General features: G+C 42.0%; 1 protein-coding gene across 1 annotated transcript in view; it reads left to right on the plus strand.

The window, feature by feature from the left end:
* The first annotated feature begins 12,421 nt into the window (after window positions 1–12,421).
* Window positions 12,422–19,248, plus strand: part of Dock10 (dedicator of cytokinesis 10) — a 236,055-nt gene continuing 229,228 nt past the window's right edge. Inside the window, exon 1 of the mRNA XM_077110269.1 lies at window positions 12,422–12,544. Coding sequence (XP_076966384.1) covers window positions 12,422–12,544 — 123 coding nt within the window. The remainder of the gene's footprint in view (window positions 12,545–19,248) is intronic.

Raw genomic sequence — 19,248 nt, forward strand, 5'->3', positions numbered from 1 at the left:
ATTTGGCCAGATTGCTTCTACATAAATTTTTTCTCCTCTACAAATTAACTTCCAATTTTTTTTCCTATGTTTTTTCCTCTTGTACTTCTCCTGCTTAAATACAGGCCAACCTGTTTCTAACATGGACAACCATCTTGGTCCTGCTTTTCTAGATTTGCATCTGTCCTTTTGTGTTAACTATGGTACATAAGTGCCCCTCCTTCCACCAGGATGTGGAGTTTTGATCTGGGCTGGCCTCACGACTTACTTTGACCAAGGGAATGTAGTGCATTAATTCCAGGACAACTAACAGGCATGGCAGGGTCCATCTCCTCCCTCTTGAAAACCAGTTACCATCTAGCTGGTTTATAGATTTAAACTAGTGAGTGATGGGAAGTCATGGAGAACAAAGTCACAGCACAGAAACTGTACGAGAGCACTTCAGCAAATATGGGAGCCTCCTAGATGCTCTGGCCACAATAGAACTCCTCCTTGAACTGCCACAGAAATGATCCCAGGCAACCACGTGAGAAGAACTTCCCAGCTGATTCCAGCCAAAGCCAGGATGAGTTAATATTAGTACATCATTTTTTTTTATCTTAGTCTACAGAGTTCTGGAGTGGTTTGTTCCATAGCAATACCTATCTGAAACATGCTCTAAATATTCAAAGTCAAAAGAAATTTAGGTTTATAAATCCATTGGGAGATCAAGAAGAATTCTTACATTGGGAGTCCCTACTAGACTGCTGAGTCTAAAGATGACATCTCAAAACTGTGATTCAGATATCATGGAGGTTCTGTAGCTACTAATCACAGTCACTGCCACAGCTGCCCTGTGAACCTCAAGCTGGTGGCTGCACCCTAGATCCCAAGCCTGGCCTCCACCACTGCCTCAGTAAATCCAAGTCCCTTTCTACCTTGTTTCCCTTTCTATCTTGTTTCCCAGCAGCCCCACAGCTGCAACCCAGCTGGCACTTTATAGTGCCTTCTGAAACTCCCTGCAACCTTCTATCACACCCAGTGCTTCTAACTGCAAGCTTAATTCATATCCAGAGTCCATACTCAAGGGAGCTTGAGGTGGGAAGGTTTTACCTTTCCAACCTCAGGCTAGAAGCAGAATTGAATGGAAAATGGGAGAAGTCTAGTATCCACCACCACTACCAATAGATTCTAAGTCTACTCCTTGTGACCCATAGACATGGAATGTAGAATAAGGCCATCTTGGCTCCACTGTGTCTTAGATGTATGACCTTGTTCAAATGACTTAGGCAGTGTGAGCAACTGCATCCTCGCCCATAAAAATGGAGAGACTCGTATTTAATTTGGAGTATTTTTCAATAATTTGGGAAACATTTCAAAAGTTTATGGCACTTGGTACTCAGCCATTAAAGAAGTTCTACTAATGGAGAAAAGCGCAAGTGAATTAAAAACCACTGTACACAGAGGGTAATATCTGATCAGGTAAAAGTGACACATGTCAAACTAGGAAGGAAAAATTCATCCTAGAGAAGATGGCTTCTGATCTGAATCTAGAACTATGCAAAGACCAAAAACAAGGAAAAGAAAATTCCAAATACTGATCTCTTCCTCATTCAATCTGTGAATATATAGGAAGAATCATGATCCCTGTGGCTCTGTACTATATTTCAAGAACACTATCACTAGCGTTTGATTTTCACCCCTTCATGTTTCTGGATTGATGGTAAACAGGGATAATCATAGGATTTGAGTAACTAGGTAGCATTCCTACTTTTGCCACCAAGCAGTCTTATTGTTCCCTAGTGGATCTGAGGTATAGTTCTGAACTTCTAGGTTTTTATTTGTTTTATACACAAAACACCAACAGTAAAATCAAAGCAAAGCCAATGAACATAAATAGCTTAAATGACTTCCATGCCACTTCCAGCTTTGACAGTCTCTAAGATGCTTTAGCATCTATATATCAGACACCCTAAATGTGAATCCAACCAGAAAATTCACACTATCAAATTAAATAAAGCCTATTAAGTAGAATCACATACTAACCATTAGACTTGGCTTCACAGGTAAACTTCATCCAAGTGAACATTGGTTGAATAAATGTCGAAGCAAATGAAAGCAGAAAAGGATAATGAAAACCTGATGCTTTAGGGAATATTTTATCGAGCTTCACAAATCATACCCATGTGCTTTTAAGTCTCTCCAATGCGAGCATTTCTTCAGTAGAAGATGGACTATGTGGCAGAGTGTCAGCAAGGCCTCTTGTTCCTGTCAGCTTGGAGCTTTCGACACACAATGACACTAACCATCCTCCCTAAAAAACTACAAAGAGTATTTTGATTTTATTAGAATTTTAAAAACTAGTTGCATAATAACTCTCCTATTGCATTTAAGATTTCTATAAAAATAGCTATTTTACTTCTTTTTTTTTCCTCTTTAGCAAATAAACAAACAAGGGTAAAAGGGACAATATCCTTGATTAGTTCAGAATAGAGCACATTTTAAAGCCTACACACGAGAAACTGTTAGAAAGAAGATAAAGCTATTAAAAACCCTCATCTACTTGTATTAATAAATTCTAACGATCATGTGGGGAAGAACAAAAACCCATTTGCTTTTATTTGAATAGACATCCTCAAGACCAATCAATCTGCCAATTTTGCTCAGGGCTTCAGAGAAGCTTACCATTGGTGCTGCTTTCCCACCTCTGGGCCAAACTGTGATATTTCTATTTCACTTCACTTTACCACAGCAAGAGCAGAAGCAGGCAGAATAGATGCACAGGAAATGGGTTAGTGCAAACACGAGTGCACACCAAAACCACATGCCTGAGAAAAGGGTGGTGACAACTGACACTCTTTTCTTTTTTTTAAGAAAAATTTCCTGGAAATCTTTTTATGTCAATTAGAATTACTGAAAATGTTTTCTTCAACTATCTTCTACTACCTAATCAGGGTATGGAATTAATGTTCTGCAAAACTTATAGTATTTATTAAACTTTAGAAGCATTATGCTTCTTTCTGAGCCTGCTATTAGAAAAAATATGCATACTTTCTCTTTTGGAAAATAATCACTTGATATTTGTAATATATATATATTTATGTGTATATACATACATATATATACATTCATATATATATTAACATTCTATTAACTCTGTGAACAAAACTGAAAATTATGCTATGACTTCTCAATAGGAACAAATTTTATGTTCATGTGTATCCACATATATATGACATATCTAAATTATATGAATTGGACCCTAAAGTCAATAAGAGAAAGACTATTAACACAATTTAAAATGGGCAAAAAAAAATTGAGTGAGTTTGGCTAGATTTCTTTCATTCTTTTCTTATAGGAAATTGCCTGTTTGTTTTTTTCCCCATCAATTGGTAAATGATCTTTGTAATCTTTGTCTATTACAGATATTGGTCATTGGTCTTTTGTTTGTTTTTACTACAAATATTTGCCAAATTATATAATTTGCCTTTTGGCTTTTTTATTATATTTTTTACCATAATGAAGATTTAAGTTTTATGTATTTAAACATTACTATTTTTTCTTCTATAACATCTAAGCCCCCCTCTTGATTAAGAGAACATCAGCACTTTAACAACACACGTACCATATGCACACACGCGCTCACGCGTGCTCTCTCTCTCTCTCTCTCTCTCTCTCTCTCTCTCTCTCTCTCTCATAAACCCAAAACCAGTTCCTTGAGGAGACTAATTAGTAGATAATCCCCCTTGAAAACTCAATTGAGGAACAAAGGAAGCAAAATAACTCCAGATTAAAAATGAGAAAAGTGACTTAGCCAGTGATTGAGGAAAGATTTTAAGAGCCTTTAGATAAAAAAGACCAAATTAAATGTCAACAAGAGGAAATAGAATGTGGGACTCTTGGCTCATTCTCTCTCTCACAAGTCAGTGTCATGATTGAAAAGGGGAGGGAGCCTATTTACACGAGATAGGATGACCAAGTCCACTCATTGTCTATGAGAAAATAATGCTATGCTCAGGTCAGCTATAAAGGAAGGCAGTTGCTGTGGTATATTCACATATGTACATAGGAAAGTCAGGTCAGATTCATTCCACTGTCTTTCCTTATTCTATTTCTCCACCCTTCCCTTTATTTCCCTTCCTCTCTATTTTTTTTCCTATTTCCTATTTTTTCCTAAATATTTACTATTCTTTCCTTTTTTTTCCTATTCCCCACCTCTTATTTTGGATTAGCTTCTGCATGTCAGAGAAAACATTCTACAGTGAATCTCACCATCATGTACATCCACAAGACACTAAGTACTGGGGACTGAATTAGAACAAATTATATTCCCTTCTTTTATAATTATGTCAAAGTGAATCATAATGTTATGTATAACTAAAAAAAACAATAAAAGTATTCCCAGAAAAATGAAAGAAAGCATTTTGGGGACAACTGGAGAAATTTGAATATGAACTGGGTAATAAAAAATTAAGGAATTATTGAGTCTACTGTGTTAAATGATATTGTATTCATGTAGGAGACTGTTCTTACTTTGGAGATAAATGCTAAACTATTTAGAGATGAAAAGTTATGGCATAATTTAACCATTTCAAATTATGGGTATACATTCTATTCTTTTAACAATTTTGAGGAATGTTTAAAATCTTCATAATGAAGCTAAATAGAATGCATATTAGAAGGAACACATAATTTAATGCTACATGAAATTCTAAGGCAAATGTTTCTGAAATCTAGAAAAGTTGGAGGATATTGTTAGTAAAATATAATTATTAAGAAATAAAATAAGTGGAAATCTTGTATAGACCAATTACCACAGAAGAGATTTGAAACTGATTATAGATCGCCCATTTAAAATGTGCCACAACCAGATGGCTCCACAGCTGGATTCTCTCCAACCGCTAGAGAATAAATAATCCCCATGTTATTTAAACTGTAGTAGGCCATGGAAAGAGGCAGAAGGCTCTCCAATCCAATTTAGTAAGCTAGAAAAATATAAAAGAACAATCCCACCCATGTGTAGAGATGCAAACTTCTTGATGAAATATTAGAATGTGGATTTATTTTTAGATTGCTGCCTTTAAAAACTAAAATAATTCTGTGACCACTTTGTTAGATATTGAGGTGTCTATCTGGGAATGGTGGATGTCTGGAATAATCCACACACTGCTGAAGAGGAGGAGAAAATCAAAAGGCCAAGCAAAGGAAATGCACAGGGTTGACTCAGACGTGGGAGAAATTGATATATCCCATCCGATATTTACTAATCCTTCCCTTCTTCCTTAGATTGAGCCCAAATCTGCCTCTGCATAACTTTCACAGATGGAGAAAAAAAGATCCCAGGACATTTTTTCCCCCTGAGGCCAGACAATGAATTAAAGCCAAATTTGGACAGAAAAGACATGATTGGTTTCCACTTAAAAATCTTCTTTCCTGTCAGTCATTTTGCCCCCAAGGAGTCTGTTGGACCAGTAGTGATACAACGCTGTACCGGGAATATCGTGGGCAAAATCCCACAGCCTGGCAGAGGTTCACATGCAAATTTTCTTCCAAGGACTGGTCTGTCTTCTAACACAGTAATGGATACATATCACATTTGATCCATTTGTCCATGAATAACCTGGAAGCACTTGGCTTCGTCAAATGGTCTCAGCTCTGGATAGAACTAAAGTATCCTCATCCATATGATCCCTTTTGCATGTATTTTTCTTGTCACTCTTTAATATTCCTTTGGCAAGGCCAAAAAAAAAAATGTACCTTATGAAGCGGTATTCAGCCAAATAAAAACAACAACAACAATACTGAATTAAATCCCATTGTTTGCATTTTTCTTAAAAAAACAAAAAAGTGGGGATTGGGGCTGGGGCTCAGTAGTAGAGTGCTCACCTGGCCACGTGAGCCACTGGGTTCCACTCTCAGCACCACATAAAAGTAAATAAACAAAATAAAGGTATTGTGTCCATCTACAACACACACACACACACACACACACACACATATATATATATATGAAGTATTTGTGTCAAAGTACTTCTTACATTTTTGTTTATAATCAGATCTAATTTCTTATTGCTGAATAAGACAAGTTTTAAACTTTTAATAACTTAACTTTTTTTTTTTAAAAGGTTTATTTACTTCTGCTATCAAAGAACAGAATTATGACAGTGTAATTTAACAATCCTAATTGGCTTCATTTTTAATTTTAAAATCAGGTAACACTTCAGTCCATAAAACAGAATCAGTTTTCCTATGAGCCAAGCACTCCTCAAAAATAATTTGATGAGTTAACATCAGATTATTTATTTTGCTTACACAAAATAAGGACAAGGGAACTTCACTATTTCGCCAGTTGAGAATGGCTGTTCTCCCCCCAATCTAGATTTCTCTGGGAGGACCAGATGTGTCAGCTTGGTTTGATTGACTCCATGTTGTTGGTTTCCCCCCCCCGGAATATTGTCTCTGTTGAAAAACTAGCTTCACAAAGAAGGTGGCAGCAGGAAAATTTCAGAATCCAAAACTTAAAAATAAGTCTTGGGCACTGTGGTGTTATTTTCTGTCTCTGGGAGGGATCATCTGGTGTCTGAGGCCTGGGGACAGAGGCAGAGTCCTCAGTTGCCCATCCAGGAGATGTCACTCTCAGTAGTGTCTGATGTCCTGAACTTTGCTCGCCCAGGATGACAGTGGGTAAGGAGCAGAAGGTCACAGGGGCCCCCTGACCCTCTGGGAGACAGAGCTCTCTCTGGGCAGACCCCGGGGCTGAGGGTCAACGGCCAGTGGAGAATCATTTCAAGGACACCCCGCCTGTGGTCCCTGAGGTCCTGGGGCAGGGATGTAGGAGGTAGCTAGTGTCATAAGATGTCCCCATCCCCAGCCAGGCTGGGCACCTGGCTAAGTGAGGAGAAAGACGGTGTCCCTCCTCAGGGCCTGGCCCCTGCACCTGGTCTTACTTCCTCCCCAGCACCGCCTGGAAGGGGAGGAAGTGACACCCAGGGGAAGGCCAGGAAGTGAGGCCACCATCACATTCAAGTTCAGGGTGCGACAGCTCAGTCTGCCCCCCAACAGGCCCCATACTCAGCTCCTCTTCATGGACCACGCCCCTTCTGAGAGTCACGCCCTGCCGTTTATAGGCACAAGGACCCAGAAGTTCCAGGGACACGTCCAGGTTTAGGCCCTCAGATCCGGAAATGCCTCAAGTGTCCATGTTTAGGCCCCAGGATCCAGATCCAGAAGTTTCAAAGGTGCACGTCCATGTTTAGGTGCCCAGATCCGGAAGTTCCTCAGGCGCACATCTATGTTTAGGCCGTAGCATCCAGAAGTGTCTCAGGTGCACATCCATGTTTAGGCTCTAGGATCCGGAAGCTCCTCAGGTGTCCATGTTTAGGCCCCCGGATCCAGAAGTTCCTCAGGCGTCCACCATGAATCCAGTGGTTCCTCAGGTGCACATCCATGTTTAAGCCCCCAGGTCCGGAAGTTCCTCAGGCGTCCATGTTTAGGCCCCCGAATCTGGAAGTTCCTCAGGTGCATGTCCATCTTTGGGCCCTTGGATCCAGAAGTGCCTTAATAACTTAACTTTTAATAACTAAATAAAATGTACTCATCACAATTACAGTACCACATTATCTGGATAAGTTACTTCCCTCTGTGGAACTGTTTCCTTATTGTAAAAATAGAGTACATACACTTTTCTCTCAATAGGGAATCAGAAAGGAGGTCTTGCTATATTAGAAAATCATTTGAATTTGGACATTTGCATTTCTAACTCAATGCCTATCTTTTTTTTTTATTAATTAGAAAATGTCTCTCCTTCTAATGTGCATGCCATTAAATTCTCTCTCAGCTTCCCCTTATGTACACGGGGGCAATATTTCATGTCCCATCTCCCTTTTAGGATGAGAGAGTTGTGAATCAAGTAAAATAGAATGCTTTGTAAGTTGCGCAACACTAAACAAACTTACAACAGTTGAGCCTTGAGACATGCTGACGCAGAAGTGAACGCCCAGGGTGCCGTGGTCTTGGTATCACTTAGGGGAGGTTGCTCAATGCCACAGAATTGCTCTAAACAGTGTTCATCCTAGTTCCTACTGTCTCTGAATATCAAGACTTGAACTCACAGTCAGGAACGATGACTGAATTCCACACCACTATGCATGCCTTTAGGTCTTTGGGAAAAAAAAAAAAAAAAAAAAAAAAAAAACGATTTTCATTTTTATACTTACTGCTGCAATGAAAAGATTCCTAAAACCTTTTCTTACTCATAAAACCCATGCTATCCGCCCTGAGCAAAGTCCTATGGAAGGATGATGAGTGAGGATTATTGACAATTTTGTTCCTCTGGTCTAATAGATCTTTGGACAAGTAATAAGGGCTTTTGGTGTCTTAAAAAAAGCCACTGGTGCTTTCCTATATGGAGGAATTGTATCTGGGTTTTAAATAAGGGAGGGAGGCAGGGAGGGGGGAAGGAAAGGTATTATGGTTTGGGTATGAAATGTCCCCCAAAGGGCAGGTACTAGCCTGTAGGAGGCCAGGCCAAGTGGGACAAGAGGTAGTCACTGGGGGTGCACACTTGAAGGGGATATGGGGACCCTGACCCCTCCTTGTTCTCTTTACTTCCTGAGCACCCGGAGCTGAGCACTTTTGTTCTGCAATGTGCCTCACCTCAGGCCCTAAGTGAGGGGCCAAAGACCATGGACTGAAACCTGTGAACTCATGAGCCAAAATATATCCTTCCTCCCCATAAGTTGATTATGTCAAGTGTTTGGGTGTTTTGTTTGTTTGTTTGTTTGTGTGTGTGTGTGTGTGTGTGTGTGGTTTTTTTTGTTGTTTTTTTTTTTTTTTTTTTTTTTTTTTTACTAACACTAAAGGGGAGAGAGAAAAGGAAAGAGAGTGGGTCAAGGAAAAGAAAACTCCATGTTACTGAGACATTTTCAGTCTTATAAGAGAGCCATAATAATATGAAATGCAATAACACAGTCCTGGGAGACTCCGTCTCTGAAGTCTTATCCCCTGTTCCCCATTGCCCACCCATCCCCACCATTAATGCTTTGTAAGTCGCTTACTTTATTTGAAATAAAGTTTTTTTTGGAGACAGGGACTATTTTCTTAGCTCTGCATCCTCTGGAAGAGTGAGAATAGAATGGTCCATAGCTGATATTCCATTAAGTGTCTGTTGAGTAGGGTTATTTCTTTCTGATTAAATGGCTTGACCCATGCCACCTCAAATGAAGAGGAGAATTAGAACATGATAAAATTTGATTGTAGCTTAGGCCTTTTATATACTAAAGAAGACCAAATGATAGTACAAACATGATTTGAGGTCACTGAACAAAATTTGAAACAACTAATTCCAACAGTGCCTGTTCTTTGAATTTGGGGAATTTCTGTGATTCCCCACTAGAATTTTAGATGGGCCTACAACATAGGATAAAGAGGTTGAATAACCTCATTTACAGTATTTTAAAATTAAAATAAATTTATTTATGTGAAAGTTTATGTCCAGCGGCAGCACACTAACCCTATCCCTAATCTTAACCCTATGAAGTCTTTGTGTTAGGCGCTGTTTAAGAAATTTACACTGATTTGCATAACCCACTGAGCACCCAACCACATAGTTAACTATTATTTCCCCAATTTTCAGATAAGGAAACTGATGCTTACAGAAGTCTGGTAACTTGCTTGAGGTAGAAGTAAATTTGAGGTTTAAAGGCATTTGGACTACAGAAAATGCATCTTTAACTAGTATTCTACAATTTTCATAATCCTCAAATTCATGTTTTATAAACTGGCTGTTCTCTGGGAAATGGCAACCAGAATGGTCATATTTCAGCAATGGCATCTCTTAAAATGAAAATGTCCTGGTGTAGAATGCAGAATGAAACACAGATGATTTTGAATAGCTTGGAGTGGGTTAAAGTCCAAGCAGAAATGTAAGCCAAGAAACTTGATGTAAGTCATGTCATTTTCATAGATTTGCTATTACAAAGCATTTTAGTCATGTCTCTTGATACAATTGAGAGATTGGGAATGACCAAAAAGAGAGTATCAAATTATCATATCTCAAGTCCAAAGTCCTGTATGCAGCAGAGGACATGCCTGCATCTTCTGTGCAGGGAGTGTGTGTGTATGTTCCTGTGGTGGGGATACTCAGATCTCTCCCTAGAGGACCCAGAAAGCATCCCCGAAACCTATATGATTGTGGGGCTGAGGAGAGCCCTAGGTGGTATCATTATGGGAACTCTCTGGGAGTGAGACACTGTGGACCCTATGTGACACACACCTATGTGTAGTGTGTGATGTCTGCTGTCACACCAATGTCCACCTTCCTTCTCAGGGTGATCTGTGGAAGCAACATCACATAGGGTGTGAGTAGAGCAAATAGACTTTGGTTCATCAAATCCTCTCCCAGCAGATTCTTGGTCATCTGAAGCTGGAGAAAGTAAATTGGTAGTCACAAAGGAAGGACCAGTCATTTTCTGGTACTTGACATGGTTGAAGAGTGAGCCATGTGGGTTATTCAGGGTTTTGGATCATCGGGTTGCTCTGCCTGGGATGCACACTATGATGCAGTTTTGAATACCAGTCTTCCTTTCCAGCACTCTTTTCTCTCCTCCCTTTTGTCTCCCTGCCTCAGCCACTCAGCTTTCCGGTTGCACAAGCCCATCTGAGCCCTATAGGAGTTACCCTTAAGCCAATATTTGCTGAGTGCCCACTATGTGCCAGTGTTCTGAAATCAGAGACAAATTAGGTATCCTTTCCCGAAATGCTCAGGTTTAATGTATTATCTCAAGAGACTATGCACTTAAAGGCATCACACAGGTGCACCTGTTAAAGGGTGTGGTTAGAGAGAATTGTTCCTACAGAGATCTCCTGAAGCCATCACAGAAGTAACCACCTACTTGCTTACCCTTAAAGGTGAAGTTCCTGAACTGAGTACCAATGGGAAAGTGCATATACAATGCAGAATACAGTATTTTGTATTATAGGTTGTCTTGAAACCAGATGATCTTTCAGATACTTCCAAAATCTTCCAGAGCTCCTGCCAAGCATACTTTCTACAATATGCTGAAATGATGCCAAGTCAGTATTTCTGTCTAATTGAATCCTAGACAGCAGGGAGCTGACCCAAGTGCGTTTAGCAGCTGTTTTAGAACTTTATACCCAAATGTGAACTTGGGTTAAAACTACATGCTTATTGACGTTAGAAAAAAAATGGCAGGGTCACAAAGCCATAAAAGAGGATAAAAATCCCAGAATACTTAGAGAGGCTATCCCAGATTTCCCCAGACTGCCCTCGGGGCTAGCATCATTCTTCCACCCACCAACATTGAGTTGGAAAACCACCCTGCAAGTGACTCAGGCTGAGAAATCTTAGAAGATTTTAATCAGATAGTCATAGAGAGCAGGTCAGACGGACATTTGGTAAGAGTGGGAACAGAAAAACAATACGAATGTTCAGTCCACTCCCCAAACCTGACCCATACTGCCCAGTAACCCCACAACTCAACTCTTACCTCCTCACCCTACCACCACCTGGAAATCTCTTACTCCACACTACCCTACCATGCTGCGGTTTAGATCGCATTAGTACCCGACACTGCCTTGTTCATTTCTTCTATTCATTTATTTATATAGGTGGGTACTTGCTGTCTCCCACTTTCACCACCAAACACCTTATCAGCTCCATACAGCCTTAAGGTGGGGCTGTTAAGTTGCTCTCCTTATCCTGAGTTTCTAGAACACTGTGAAGCTAGTATACACTCGGTGCTTAATGAATGCTGGCTGGGGATGAGAATGAATGCAGAAGCTTGTTCCACAGTCCTTTTCTCTCAGACCTTCGGACAAAGGAGACTTCAAAACGCTGGCTTGGGAGGGGTTACGGATATCCCAGCCACCAGACCCTCAATAAGCTCTGACCCCTGTCCAGGGATAGAAGACGTGAGCTTTGCCCCCGCCCGTTCTCCAGTCTGAAAATAGAGGTCTAATCAGCAAATGCGGCCAGAGATCCAACCTTCCAAGCACTCTCCAAATGGGGGTGGTAGAGGTGGGCAGGCCCCGCCCGGAGCCCGGCAGCCGCCGCCGGGCGCCCTCCCCCGCCGCCTGCGGTCCCCGAGTGGCAGCCCGGGCCCGCCAGCTGAGGCCGGTGGGCGGCGCGGGCTGGAGCCGCCCCGCGCGCGTCCAGCTCCAGCTGCGCCGCCGCCGGGCCGGGGCAGCCCGCCGAGTGGCTGTGCGCGCCCAGCCCAGAGGAGCGCAGAGTTTGGAAAGTCGTCTGAAAGCTTCAGCGGAGGGAAGGGGGTGGGAAGAGTGGGGGTGCAGGATAGAAAAACCCGCCTCTCGTGAGTTAAGCGAGGAAGCGGGGGGAAAGCTCCGAGTTCCGCTTCCTGAACGGCGGGTGGGTAACGAAGGCTGGCGCGGGCAAGACCAGAGGGACCCGCGCTCTGGGACCGCGGCGGGATCGGCGCGGCCGGCGATGGCCAGTGAGCGGACCCGCAGGTTCACCCGGAGCCTGCTGAGACCCGGGCAGGCGGCCGAGCTCCGGCACAGCGCCGCGTCCGCCGCCGCGGTGGCCGTCAGCAGCCGACAGCAGCAGCGGGTGAGTGCGGCGCGTCCTCCGCGCCTCCCAGCGCGCTCGGGGCTGTCAGGGGGCCCGAGCCGGCCTCCGCGAAAGCTCGGCGCGCCCCTGCCCTGCAGCTCGCTAGTCCTCGCCCCCGCTCTCCTCCCCCGCCGCCTCTGCGGGCGCCCCTGACGCCACCTCCTCCAGGCAGTGCCACCGACGCATAAGGACACGGGGCGCTTTGGGGCACGCGGGGCGCTTTGGGGCACGCGGGGCGCTGAGAGGAACAGCTGCGTGGGCAGCAGAAATGCAGCGTGGGAGAGGATGTGCCCAGGTTTTGAGGAGGTTGGGAGGAGGCGGGGGTGCATCCACTTTATCATAGGTGATGGGGGCGCTAAGGGACCCGGACGCGTGGGGGGTGGGGATCTACAGACTACACCTCCCAGTCCCCGGTTTTGCGCGTCCCTCTCCCCCGGGTCGACTAGTGAGCAGAGGGGAAAGGACGTTATCTGGGCTCCTGGCCCCAGCTTGAGCTAGGACACCCTTCCCACCAGCTTTACTCTAGCATGGAAATAAATGGACTTCCGCTCAGCGCTCCTACCACAGGGTAAAACCCCACAAGCCACTTTACACTGCTTCAGAAAGGGCAAATTGTACTGACTGGTGGAGACGTGGATCGTTAAAAGGGTCCAAGTGGCTTCTGGTATTTTTCTGAGAGGTTTTGCGGGGTTCTCCCTTCAGCGGCGCGTTACTGGTTACTTCCTTGTTGAAATGCCTTCTGAGTACTGGGTGATTTCCGCGGGAAGTTTTTGGGGCAGCAGCCAGTGTCTGGTGCCCAGATCCTATACATACATCTCCAGATGTTCATAAATTCCAGTAGGTGTCACAATGTGGGATGGAAGTGGCAAAAGACCGGGGAGTCCACTCTGGTGGGAAAGGGAAGGGGAACAGCCTTACACGGAGACCCGGGCTCTGCAGCCGAGCTCGCAGCTTGACTTTGCTGGACCGGAATCCTCCTTATGTGTTTCATTTTCCTTTTTGCCAGTAAATATCATTGGGAATTAAACGGCTCTTTTTTAGAGTGTCAAAGTGTTGCTCTTGCCAGTCACCAATGAGGAGGGAGCCAAAGGCTAGCTAGAGCCAGTTCCCACAGTGAGGACTATTCTCTAAAGCTAGAGGTCGGAAAGTTGAACAGAACGGAAGCAAATTGGCTGGCAGAGGAAGAGGCATCAGATGCCCAAGAAGGTGGGGGTGATTGGGGTGTGAAATGAGTTGGTGGCCTGGGTCCCTTCTTCTTTTTTTTTCTTTTTCTTTTTTTTTTTTTTTTACCATTGGCTGCACTCTATAGCTACCTCCAGATGATTGGACTGTTAGCCAGCCCTGTGCCAGGGACGGCCTGTGGTTCTGATATCAGTATGCACATTTTCAAGGCAGGAAGGACAAACTGTCAAAAAGAACATTTGAAACAACAACAACAACAACAAAAAAGATAAAGATATAAGAAATCTTAAGACCTGAGTAGAAAACAGTTTTTGCTTTTGAACCATCATTTGGGATTGCAACTTTGTCATTCTCTACCATTTGCTTTACAATAACTTTGTTTTTCAATTGATTCCTTTTACGGAATCCAGTTTACAATGTGATAGAGAAATACAGCCATAATAGCGTTCAACTGAAATAAACAGCATGTGTTTATTTTTAGTTTGTGTTTAGTTTCTAAGTGCATTCTCCTAGAATTTTTGCAGCACTGAAATTTCTATAAAGTGTATCTCTTCCACACACACACATATGCACAAACCCTTTCTCTAAAATTGTATGAGATTTGAAATCTTAGCAGTACTTTGTCACAGTGAATAAGCTCAGTGTCTTAAAGAGCAGTGGGGGAGGGGGATTCACTGGCAAAGGTGCTCCTCTGCCTCCCTTGCTTCACTTCAGCACCTTGGCCAACACTCCAGAAGGAGTTCTTGCCAAGACTTTTCAAGGGATCTTACACATCTAGGCAGGCAGTGTTGGCAGCGATTTTGGCAGTGAGACATGTGCTTTGCTTTCCTCCCTATCAGCTCCTGAAGGGAAGCAGGAAGGTGACGAGTTCTCTTGAGTCAGTACCCCCACTTGGGGGAATGCTGAGAGGCGGGGTGCCTGTTTGGGACCTACAACCTTGACATTAGACTCTGGTGGAGACTAATCCTGGCTTATGATGATCCAACCCCTTTAGATTCTTAATATCTCTTCTAGAGGTCCTCAAAGCTTGGTTGTCAAGGGAGAAAAAGAATAGAATAAGGAGGTGAAATGATGGGTCACTCATTTCGGCACAGACTGGGTGGATTACCTGTGTGTGTAAGCTGTCATCTAGTGAAAGATATTTGAAGGGCACTGAAAAGTCCTGCTGAGAAAATCCATCTTGCTGCTGCATAGGTAGTGTCCTTTCTGAAAGCCATGTTTTAGGAGCCCAACTCCTCCAGCATGTTAAGAGATTGCTGTAGGGTTAGAACTTTGTCAGATCCAATAGGAGCTAAGGAGATTGTCTAATTAACAAGGTTGTTTTAAACTCTGTGAATGGTGTGTGTGTGTGATTTATTTATTATTGACTGATTGATTTCTGTTCACACATAGACCAAGAAATCTTCAAGATGATCTTGGAATGTGGAAGCAGTCAAAGGGTTACTGAGTGATGTCAGCGACCAGGGCCCTGCATTGAGGGCAGTAGCTGAGGGAGGTAAAGGTATACACCAAAGCAAACTTGATTTCATTTTTGATCCTAGGCAATGGACCAGGCTTAAGTGTCTTCAGAGTCTTGGTTAGAATCCATCTTATTTTGCGAGCAGTTATGAATAAAAGCCATACATTTTGAAAAGAGAAATGTATGCTGCTTTCAGTTATCCCCCACTTTTTGTAGAAAATGAATGAATAACAACTCATGCAAAGACCAATTCATAGGATCAAGTCAAGTTTAAATAATTTTCTGAAATCCCATTGCCGCTTGTCTTACAAAACAAGCTTCTCTAGTATAAAACCTCAGCTCTAAAATGAAATGAAAAATGTTTCTCCCATGTCAGGATTTGAGTGTTTTGTTATTTGGGTTGAATATACATACCATGTTAGCCTCAAAGTGGTAATGCCACTGATTAGAAATTCTGTCTTGATAAGAAACTTTCTTTCTAAAATGTATGAAGTGTGTTTGTACCAAATGGGTTGATTCATTTATGTGGTGTTCTCCCCCCCACCACCACCATCTCCTCTCTCTCTCTCTGGTACTGGGGGTTGTTTGAACCTGGGGCACTACCACTGAACACTACCAGCCCTATTTAGTTCATTTTTTGAGGCAGGTTCGAACTAAGTTGCCCAGGCCAGCCTTGAACTTGTGATCCACCTGCCTCAGCTTCCCAAGTAGCTGGAATTATAGGCTTGTGCCAACATGCCTGGCTATTATTAATCTTTTGTAAAAGAGGAAGCATCCTGCCAGAAGGGATTGGAGTTAACCACTATGTTTTCTTCCTGCCCACTCACTCAGAAGGGGTAAAGAGTAAAGAGAGGAGTGTGTTTTATTTCAGTAATTACAAAAATTCCATTTCCTTGCTTTGATGCCTCCTAACTCCTTTATACCCTTATAATACCACTTTTGATATTATATGCAGCTTTGACTAAGAAGCTGAACCTTTGACCTACCAAAGAGCTTTGATTGAGAAGAAATGAATATGCAAACATGTTTACATGAGAATGAGGAATTCCTAGAAGGAAGAATTTCCTCCCCTCTGAACTCCCTGACATTTAAATAGTTGAAAGTAGGAGGGATTTTTAGAAATTGAGTGGGGTGGGATGGGGTGGGACTGGAATTTCCCAAAAGTCATGTCAGAATAAGTGAGAAAATGGGGAAAGTGATACTGAATGTACTGAATGAAAGGAAAACACTTGTTTTACTGTAGATGTTCAGAGTTGAAAACAATATGCAAAGTAAAGGCCTGTTTGTCATTCACTGCCACCTCCTTTCTTTCCTTTGACAGGGCTTTTTGCAACAAGGATGTTTATGCTTTAGCAGAAATCACACATTTATGTTGTCATATGAGGAAATTCCCTGTCTTCTTTGCTTGGTAAAGACATCAAAACAAACTTAGTTTACAAAATCAAGTTTGAATGGTACTGATTGTATCTGTTCATGTTTTTGACTTCTCAAAGACATTGAAGAAATAACTTTGAAAATAAACAGTAACAACATTGGTTCTAGAAATTTCCATGAAGGGTCCAAAAAAGAAAATGAAAGAATGAGTCACCATGTATGATTTGGGGCTATCTTTCCCTCCTCAACCATTTTTCTTGATGGCCTAGTATAGAAAAAGAGGAGTCATAAATGTATTGTGGTAAAACATTTATTGAGAATCCCACACAATGTGAAGTGTTTTAGTTAACTCTCAGATGAAGTTATTGTTACAAGTTATAGAGGAAGCCATTGAGACACATAGGGTTAAATACCTTGCTCAAAGCTCAAGTAACTGACATGGGACCTTTATGCATCCTGAATAGTAGCCACACAGGGTTACTATTCCAGCAAACCTCCAGCAGATTTGCAGTTTAGAAGCTGTTTCATGGCATCTCCAAATTGGAGGACACAAAGAGTTGGCCTTGGTTGATTTTGCCCTTTGGTCTACCTAAGATGTAGCTCTACCCAAGGAACAGGAAATTGTTCTTCCCAGGAGTGTTTCAGAGTAGCTGCCAGCATTCACTTGAGTATTCCTGAGGTTAGTAGCGACAGTGAAGTTTTTCCAAGTACCTCCCTGGGCAACTGGAAGCTCAGTTGCTAAATCCTTAGCAATGTGAATGCACTGAGTCATCCTCATCCTGACTGTCTGGCAAAGCCTGAAGCGAACTGTGACAGGGAACAGGGTTAATCCTTCGCAAGTCTGCTTCTAAGATCACTTGCTTCTCCATTCTCAGTTTGTTACCACCCTCCATCACGTGCCTAAAATTTCCAAATGTATCCTGTATCCTGGAGCACATATTTTCATTTATCTAGGTTGTGTTGGGATTCTTTTCATATTTCACATTCTATCTTATTTAAAAGCAGGATTTGAAGTGTTTCACAAAGATGCATGTAAGACAGTAGTAACCAAACATAGTAAGCAAGGAGGCCAAAAGCAATTGTAACAAAAAAACATCAGGGGCTGGGGATGTGGCTCAAGCAGTAGTGTGCTCCCCTGGCATGCGTGGGGCACTGGGTTCGATCCTCAGCACCATGTGAAAATAAAATAAAGATGTTGTGTTCACCAAAAACTAAAAACAAATATAAAAAAACCCATCAATATTAGTAAAGTTAGATGTGGGTCAATGAAATAAAACCAGTAAATTAAATGCATAACCATGAGATCACATAGTCTTACTAAAGGTGCTTCTTGTGCCCGAGTCAAAAGGAAAAGACCATGAGACTGAAGAGATCCATTTAAAAAAAGGAGAGAGCATAATTTGCTCTTAACATTTCCAATTTTAATTTCTATGAAGATTCAAGAGACAAGACAGTTTCTTTCCCTGTGATTTTTTATAACAGACAGTATTATGCAGTGATAGACTTTCACCAAACAGGGTGAAATCCAAGAGCCAATAGCATTGGCATCACTTGGGTATAGCTAGAAATGTGGAGTCCCAGGGCCTACACCAGACATACTAGTTGTGTATTTTAACAAGGTCCTCAGTTACTCATAAGCACATTAAATTACAACATTAGCCACATTTTTGCAGTATATGATCAGTTAAAGACATATTTTCATTGTATGGAAGTCTAATGCCATGTGGTTTATTATGGAACTATTTTGAATGTTCCATATTTATTTGTTCCATAATTATTGAATGTTTTGCTTAAGGCAAAAATGAAGTTCAGACCACCTAAGATTGAAAATGGAATTTGGTTCATTTCTTAATGACTTTAGTGAAATCTCTTGTGTGTTCGTGTTATATTTTCTTCTTCATCTATCACCTTAATTGTAGTGTGAGCTTAATTTAAGCATCTAGGTTATGAAACATATTTTATCTGAGACATTAAATAGTTGTACTCTAAATCAGAAAAAGTTCCCATCCTGGGTCATAGGGTGAAAGTTCTCACTAAAGCCATGTTGCAGAGTGAAGAGTGTTGTTCCCCATACTAGATCACTTAAAACACCATCCCAGCCCATGTGTTATGGACTCAGTGTTTGTGTCCTCCTCAAATCTCGATTGAAGCTTTAATTCCCAATGTGATGGTACTTGGAGATGGGGCCTTTGGAAGGTAATTAGGGGTAAAATAGACCACAAGAGTGGGACTCTTATAAGGAGAGTAGAGATTTTTGAAGAAGTGGGGTAGAGACTGTCCTCTCTCTGCTATGTGAGGATGCAGTGAGAAGATTCCATCTGTAATCTGGAAAGAGAGCCTTCCCCAGGGACCCAACAGGCTGGCACCCTGACCTTAGATGTCTAACCTCCAGAACGATAGGAAATGTTGTTCAAACCACCTATATTGTATCGGTTGCCTAAACTGATTGATAGATCATCCAATAATGATGATTTCTTGTTGCTTTGTAAGACCTTCTTCATTGCTACCTTATTGACCCTTGGGATTTGATAATAATTGGCTATATCAGAAAAACTCAATGCTGGAATCAGAAAATCTTCAAGGTGTTATTCTGTCTCATAGTCATTGAGTCCCAGAAGAAAATTATTTATCTTGTCCACACTCAAATTCCCAAAGGATGGGATTCCATGGAGTTAAAGATCTTGTTTTC

This window comes from Callospermophilus lateralis, chromosome 9 (genome assembly GCF_048772815.1).
Source record: "Callospermophilus lateralis isolate mCalLat2 chromosome 9, mCalLat2.hap1, whole genome shotgun sequence".
Lineage (NCBI taxonomy): Eukaryota > Metazoa > Chordata > Mammalia > Rodentia > Sciuridae > Callospermophilus > Callospermophilus lateralis.